Source organism: Mus caroli, chromosome 1, assembly GCF_900094665.2.
Source record: "Mus caroli chromosome 1, CAROLI_EIJ_v1.1, whole genome shotgun sequence".
Classification (NCBI taxonomy): domain Eukaryota; kingdom Metazoa; phylum Chordata; class Mammalia; order Rodentia; family Muridae; genus Mus; species Mus caroli.
Genome location: NC_034570.1, coordinates 185,216,905 through 185,225,293, shown reverse-complemented (window position 1 = coordinate 185,225,293; position 8,389 = coordinate 185,216,905). Strand labels below are relative to the sequence as shown.

The 8,389-nt window shown below is 42.3% G+C and overlaps 1 protein-coding gene across 2 annotated transcripts in view; it reads right to left on the bottom strand.

Annotated features, from left to right (window-relative positions):
• Cd34 (CD34 molecule) overlaps nucleotides 1-5,455 on the bottom strand; it is a 23,432-nt gene extending 17,977 nt beyond the window's left edge. For both annotated transcript variants that reach the window (XM_021172679.2, XM_021172686.2), the window contains exon 1: nucleotides 5,277-5,455. In XM_021172679.2, the coding sequence (XP_021028338.1) occupies nucleotides 5,277-5,355 (79 nt within the window). In that variant the 5' untranslated portion in view covers nucleotides 5,356-5,455. The remainder of the gene's footprint in view (nucleotides 1-5,276) is intronic.
• Between the last annotated feature and the right edge of the window lie 2,934 nt (nucleotides 5,456-8,389).

Sequence of the window (8,389 nt, the reverse complement as noted above, 5' to 3'; positions counted from 1 at the left end):
TTTTTTTTTTTTTTTTTTTTTTTTTTTTGTAGTTGTTTTGTTTTGTTTTTCTTTCAGAGAGGTGACATGTAGCCCAGGCTAAATGACATTTTATGCAAGCCACTTTAGCTAAGGGTGGTGTTGCACTCCTGTTTGCCCTGCCTAAGACTCCTGAGTGCTGAGATTCCTGGGGTGCACCACCACACCAGGCTAGTTTTAGTTCTTATTTTCTGATCCCCTCCTCAGCCATCCCCTCACCAGTATAACATTTCTGACTATATCTGTGCTGAAGTCACATCCCTGAGAGGTGAGCCACTGCACTACCCAATTTGAAGGCAGACCTTCCCAGAGACGAAGAGGCCAAGTCTTGTAGGTAGATGTTCCAGGTGCTTCTTTTCTGAGTTCTAGCTGAGAGGCTCCAAGGCAACTGACAACTTTTAAACTTCTCCAGTAAAATGAAATCAAAGTAGGCCCTGCCTCCTGGTTGTTCTGAGGAACAAAGAAGGTGAGGAAATACAAAGTAGTCAGACTGTCTGGTCTCTGACCATCGTTATGAAAGGGCCCTTCCTTCTGCTTTTGCAGAGCAGAACTTATCTCTATCACTCATCTGGCACAAAGTCCCACAAGTCGCTTCCTCAGGAGAGGTTTAACTGTCTTTCTCCTCACTTAAGTTATAAATTTTCTTGAATGTCAAGTTTTTTTTTAACATACACGTGTTTTATTCAGGATGCTTGGCAGACCCTGCAGCGCTAGGACAGACAACAGGGCTGAACAGTACTATTCACACTCACCATCGACAGCATTCTAGTCTCATTCTGATACTCTATGCTGTATTATTATTTACTAATATTCATTATTATTAATGTGTGTGACAAAGAGAGAGTGGAGGGAGAAAGGGAGAAAGAAAATGAGATGAGTGCAGACAAGGATCTACCACAGTACACACAGAGGTCATAGGACAATTCACAGTTATTTTTCTCCTACTATTTGCGTTCTGGGGATCAAACTCAGGTCCTCAAATTTGCATGGCAAACACTTTTACCCACTGAGCCATCTTGCTGGCCCTAATGTTCTGTTTAAAGAGGAAATTTATTACAGTTCTAATTTACATTAGTATAAAGATAACCAATTATCTCCATATAATGAGGGAAAGTCTAGAATCCAAGTCATATTGCAAAAGACCTGATTTTATCTCATCATATCAGTAGTTAGCAAACTATAGCTCTTAAGACAAGTTCTGTGCTGGGGTTGACAGTGTGTGGTCAGTCTGTCAAGCATGTCATCTATATTTTCAAGTGCCATTAAAGTCAAAGTCATATGCACCAAAAGCCACATCCAGATCCCAAGCCTGGGATGCTTTCTGTCTTGCCTTTCATAAGAAAAGTTTGTAAACAACCCTTTTGGAGACTAATTTCACTTTCATAATTTGTGCATTTTTTTTCTTAAGCACCACAAACATGGAAAGGGTCTTACAAAATTCTGAAGAAAACACAAAATAAGGGATCATTTGACTCCTTTCCTTCTTTAGGCTTTAGCATCACTGTGATTTGCACAAATCTCTCTAAGACTGGGGCTGACTGGACAGGTCTTTAGGGATTTTCATGAAACTTGGGACAATCCAAATAATAAAAATAGGACAATGATAAGAAGTTAGAAAAAAGCTAATTTCACGGTGATACAGGAAGAGAACTAAATGCAATTTGATCTTTTTTTAGTGGGATGAGTTCATTAGTAGGTGAGTGAGCATTCAAAAAACTCCTATTAGAGTCACTTGACACCTGCTATGTTGGTACAAGCTATGCTCCAAAAGCCTGAGCCATTGCTGAACTAGAACAAAGGGCTTGACAGAAACTTCCTTCATTTCAGAGGTAAGGCAGAGTTGTCAGCATAAACCGGCCTGAATACCCACACTACATTGAGATTATCCATTATATTCAAATAGCTTGTCTTCATCCCTTCATTTCTGTGGATCCTCAGGAGGTTTACATTTCTTCTACTTGCATTTCTTTCATTTTTCTGGTGCCACTCATTCCTGGATGGCAGCTTAGTACCATGGTCACTACAATCATTTCCGCAGGGCAGCCACCCAAATACCATTTTCTTCAGTCTCCCTGAGTCCTTCTCTGGCAAACCTCCCATGTGTGGGCAGTTTTTACCAGAGATTTGAAAGCATGGAGTGAAATTTCAGGGTAGCCAGAGAGACAGTAGCACACCTTGAAACGTTAGTTAATACTGTGCTAATGAAGCTATTCTATAAGAAATCTCCTTTAAAGCGTCCAACTCTGCAAGAGCTTCACCCTTTTGTCTTTACCTTAGATTCTGCAATCCTTATGCCTTCATCTCTTGACCCACCCCAATATAAGACTCCATTTCCCATTTAGCCAGCCTGCCTCCTGCCTGCCCTTGAATATTGAGAACTTGTCTAACATTTTGAGATTTCTTACCCAAAGAACCATTTACACATTTTCTTAAGCAGTGGAGCAAACTACCTAGAGATAACCACTTTTCTAAGAGGCTTGCTTTTATTTTCCACTCCAGGAAGCAGCAGACTTCCCAGTTAAGCCAGGAGGCCTTTTCCTTTGCATCATTAGGGAAATGATTCATTCCCTGCCCATCCCAAGTGTAGGGCCAGGAAAGTACCTTGCCAGGCCTTCCAATTTGTTTGGATCCCTACCCTACCTACCCCACCCCAAGATGCATGCATCAGTCTCCCTGTAGCACAGCCAGGAAACTTGATAGCAAATTTAAAGATACCATGTTTTTATTTTTTAGCCAACATAAGAAGAAAATATTATCATTAGAAATGTCAAAGTCTCTCCCTACCCATTATATGTAAATTCTGCCCTGGCCACTATGAACATTTCTTTTAGAGATGAATTTGTGTTCTTTTTCCATGCCTTCATATTTTTAATTTGCCACATTATAGTACATTTAGTCAGATGAACCAAAGTCAACCAGAGAAGGAAACCCAAGTACTGGAGCCTGGAGCTGGGAAACTCTGAAAGGAAGCTTAGGTCTTCAGGCCCTAAACACAAAGGAAACCAGGCAAGATCAGAAACAGTGGAATCTGCTCCCTTTTTGCTTTTTTTTTTTTTCCAGAAATTTGTCCCCAACTTTATCTGCTACAATTTTGGCACTCCTTGCTCTGAGATTTTGGTGACAAAGATCACTCAGGAAAGGAAAGCAGTAAAGGCAACTCAAACAAACAGGCCCAAGGTGATGAAGCCAAAGGGATACAGGAGAGGCCTAGGCTCTTGCCTGCTCACCAGACAGGCAGGAGTGCTGGCCAAGATGAAGAAGTACATTTACAAAGGTTGTGAAGTCTGGTCTAGTCCTTCATGGGGGAGCCCTCAAATCACTGAATTACTTGGCAGTCCCCAAACTCTTAAACCTCCCTCCTTACCATGTAGCAGGGAAACTATCTGATAAAAACTATTTTCCGTTTTCTTTTTCCCTTCTTACATGCAGTCCCAGGCAGGATATAGTTGTAGATCATCAGATTCAAAGAGTCTAAAGGAAAAAAGGGAATGTGAGTAGGAGCTGGAGGTAGTGTTGGAGTAAGGGGAAAAGAGGTCCTGTGGAAGGAAACCCAGGCAAAGGGGTTCCTAGTTTCCTGAAAGACTTTTAGGTCAGCTGGAGCAAGAAAGTGTGGCCTGGTGGTCCCCAGCCACAACCAGACTCTGGCCACTGATCTCTCTTGCCCCTGAAAAAGTGACACTTGTGGCTGTCTAGGTGTTCACACTAGCTTCTCATGGGACAGAAGAGAACTATCTCTTCAGAGTGACTTTCCATTCTACACCAACTTTCCCAGTAATAACATCACGGTTGTCTGCTGTGGACATTTTAAATTACATAATTCATCAGTTTAATTTATTTTACAATTTATTCCAGGACAGAAAATAATAGTATAACAAACAAAAGAATCTCAACACAAACCCTAGGAAGTTCTTGGAGAAAGTACAGAGCCTTGGCCGGTTTATGAAGTCTAGTTGGGTTGGGAATAGTGGCCCCTGCCCTGTCCTTTACCCTAAAGCTGAGACACTGATATCTTCAGCATATTTCTCCAAGGTTTGCAGAGGTTTTTATGCTCTCTCCACCCTGCCCCGTTCAGCCCAAGATAAGGCTGATACTGGCCAGCTGAGGAAATAAGAAAAGACAGCACTACACCCAGACTTGGGTCAGTGCTGAGCTGAGTGACCAAAAGAGTAAGTACAGAGCATCTGATGAGGATTCCAGCCCATGGTCACCTACCCGTGCACAGTGTAGCATCATTCTGGGCATTTTAGTCCAAGCAAGTTTTACTCCATCAAAATGGACATGTCCAGGGCTGCCAATCAGGAGAAACCAGAACCTAATTCAACTTCTCTTCTGCCAGCTCTCTTTGGGATAGACCCAAAGGCAATGGCGCAGAAGACTGGGAGAAAAGAGGTCTTGTGGGTACATCCAGGCCACTCTACAGAGCCATGTTGAGTGTCCTTTAAGATATACAATGAAGATTTAGGAGCCCCAAGGGTTAAAAGCAAAATGAGTAATTCACAACACTGAAAACCTCAAAGGACATGAGTTGGGATGAAGAACAACACCCTCCAGTGCAATAAAGTTTGCTATAGACTGAGTGAATACTATTTTTTGCCAACCTAAGAGGGGGAGAGCTTAAGAAGTAAGAGTATGCGTGGGCAGCAGGAGGTGTCTTGGCCTGTCCACTAGCTTTAGAATCTGAAGGGAAGCAGAGCAAGAAAATTCCAATTAGCAATGAATGTATGTTTGTGCACAGGGAAGACTGGTGAGCAGAAGGACTTGGTGTGTACACCAAACCACCTCCCTACTAGCATCTGCATGGTTTCTGCAGGGGCGACTCCAGCTTTCTAATCTGAAATTTAAAATTGTCCTTTTTTTTTCCTCTCTGCCTGTTCTTTATTCCAGACTCTTCCATTAATGTCCCTCAGTCCTCTTTAAAGGTCTCCTGGCCCTTATTGGAAATGGCTACCCTCACGAATTCTTTATGTCCATGTCCTGGGAACAATGGGTGCCTGGACCCTTCTCTGCACCACTCTGGGTCCTTGCTTCCTCAATTAAGGAGAGTTACAGAACTTTTCCTTCCTTCTGTCTGCATTCTAGCCTCAACTTTGAGCTTTGCACCTCCAGCCACGCAGAGGAGCTGGCATCCCCCAGCACTACCTGAGTAAGCTCACTTCTGTGCGCTGGAGCGCAGGATTCCCAGGTGAGGTCAGTGGCCGGCGTCTTCCCTCCTCCCGGCCCATAGCCTGGTCCCTTGGCCCTCAGCTGTTAATACTCACGCAGCAGACTCATCAGGCAGAGAGCTACCCAGCCCCATGGCAGCAGGAGCCCCGCGCGCGCGTCCCTGTGGACCTGCATTCTCCTGTACCGCTCCGGAGATGCGCTCGGTGCAGGAGGCGGCCCGGCGCGGGACGCGCTCCTCCGCCCTGCGCAGGGGTGGGGGATATTGGCTCTCCTCCCCTGCTCCCTGTCCGGAGTGGGTGGGGGATGCTGGCTTATCCCCTCCCTGTTGCGTCTTGGTGAGGCCAGCCCCTCTAGTTCCTACTTCACTTGTGTGTCATCTTGGCTGCCTCTTGGCACGGTCAAATTTCTCCTTTCTGATTTCTTTATTTTCAAGTTTTAAGTGTGGCAGGAAGCCACTGTGTACGCCTGAGTTTACAGGAGTATGATCTTTCAGCTAAGCAGGAAACAACACAATTCCAAGACACCTTTAATGATAGTCACGGTGGAATCTGTGCTGCATGTTAAACTGAGCAGGACACAAATAGGACACTAATAGCCTTTTCACAGTCCAGACCATCTGCTATCCTACCATCTCTCTTTTATACTCATTTTCCATCAAAATCAACAGAATTTGTATTAATTTTCCTGTGATCATCCATATTTTCTTAGCTAGTTGGGTCACAGCAATTGTCAATACCATAGAGATAATATAGATACTCCATAGTACATGGTTTTTCTCCAATGTTCCCTTCTCAATCCTGGAGTTAAGTTTTCTGATTCTATGGGAGCTTTCCTTGCCCTCCCTTCAGACAAAAGATTTCTTAGATTCTTACCCTGCCCTACCTAACAGACCTTCTAGCACTCCTTGTGCTTCTCCACGCAATGGTGCTACATGTTGATGCGCTGGATTGCAGGATTCTGACTTGTCACAGGTCAGAAGATCAAGGCAAGGGGAGAGAGAAGCAAGACAAGGCAGATGATAGCAGCAGGTAGAAATTAAGATAAGGCACAGAAGGGTCTGTGATGATGACTGTAAATACTTAGCCCTAGTTTCCCCATAATGTCTGGTCACATAGCCTAAAGGGAGAAAGAAAGATCAGACAAACGCCCTGGATAAATTTTCTGTATTTATTTCTCTGAAGATCTACCTCCATGAGGAAAGTGCATTTGTTTGTGTTGCCTACCCTGGGCCTAATATACCTTGGGGTTGAGAAGAAGAGTATCAGTCCTCAAATCTATACTCTTACCCTGTTTCATATCACACCATTAAGACAAGAAGCAGAGGTTTTCATCATAATAAAGGCAGAGGCTCATTGAATACAACGAAATTAAGCAAGTTTGTGTCAAAGTACAGTTGGCATATTGTGATGGAGAACCTGGAGGTAGGGTCAGAAAGGATTGCAAAATGTACTTTTAAAATTAAATTTTGGTCCTTGGAATATGAACTAAGAAGAAAATATTACACCTAATTCTTCAGTTTCAAAAGTGGATTTTCTTCTGGTACCTACATTTTGCTCATACTTTTTATGGTAGGTAAATTGTTATATGTAAAAATGAGTTGGTTCATTTGAGTCTACTTTTACTTCCAGACGGTTTTCTCTGTTAGTTTAATTAATTAAAGAATTTTGAGACAGGATCTCACTCTGTAGTCCCAACTGGCCTTGGACTCAAAAAAAAAAAAAAAAAAATCCTATCCTAGCTTCCTGAATGGTGGGATTATAGGTATGTACCATTGTTTTAGGCTCTCTTCTGGTTACTTTAAATATCTTTTGTCTTTTGGACCATGGGAAATGGGACTATAGGAAACTTATATTTTGTGCTTGAACTTCTTAACTAGCTTTGAAGTGGGGGAGGAGAGTGAAAGATATTGACTCCATGGAAAAGTTTCTGAAAGCAAAATCCATATAGAACCAGAATCAAGGCTGAGTGCCAAGAATCTTAACTTGTAATATTTGCTGTCTGTCATTTCTTTCAAGAGGTCGTGAAAGAAAAAGAATACCTCCTAAGTACAAGTGTAAGGACAAAGCAGTGTTCAGCACCAGGGAAGGAAAGTAAATGTAGACATCTTGGTGTGTGTGTGTGGGGGGGCGGAGTTTAGAAATCCATTCCCTGAAGAAACCAAAGCTGTACTTTTCTGGTCTGCAGAGCTATAATGCAATCAGAATATAAAGCATGATGGAGGACTGGCCCTCAGCATGCAGTCACTGAGACATATCACTCACAGCTCACACACCTTCTCTCAGCACACATACAAATCCACTTATTGCCTCAACCTTCTGACAACTCACAGACCAGGTAGAATTGAGCAATCATTTCTCTTTTAGTCCTCCCAGTCTGCCCCTCAACATCCCTGCTTTCACACTCCATCTCCTAAGCTGATTCCAGAAGACACTAGCTATTATAGCTATACCACTCAAGGCAGAGAGTGTAAAAGAAACACATTAAGAGCTGCTCAGTGGGACTCTTTGTGAGGTCTTAAAGGTCATGGCCACACTTACCACTGAGTGTCCTGTGCATTCCCCATCCTCTGCAAAACACACTTCCTATCAGATAAAAATAGTCTGTGAAATATAATGCCTTTGATGTGAAAAACAGTAAATATCTTAGTTCCCTTTAACAAAATATCCAAAGCTTGATATTTTATAAAGAATAGAGAATGCCAGAAGTAGGACGACTAGGAAATAGAAGTCATTTTCAGCTATATTAGCAAGTTTGAGTCAAGACTGAGGCATACAAGACCCTGTTTCAAAGGACTCCCCCCCCCCGCTATAAACAAAAAGAAAACTTAAAAACAAGAACAGAAATTTACTTTGCTTCATGGTTCTAGAGTGTTGGTAGTTTAAGTACCTGTATCAACTATGTCTGTTGAGAACCTTTTGGGTTGCATCATAGCAGAGGGAATCACATGGTGAGACAAATGAGTCAAAAGCTCACTCAATTTGGATCCAGACCACTCCCATGGATAGCCTATTAATTTTTAAATAGATTCATTTACCCAGCAAGGCAGAGTCCCCAAATACCATTAAGATCTAAATTTGCAGGTTAATATATGAAATTTAGAAAAAATATTTGAACAGTAGAAATTGAAGATTTTAATAAATCTTTTGTTTAAAATGCATTTGTCATTTTGTCTTTATAATCTAAGACTTAACACCTTTATATAAAATTA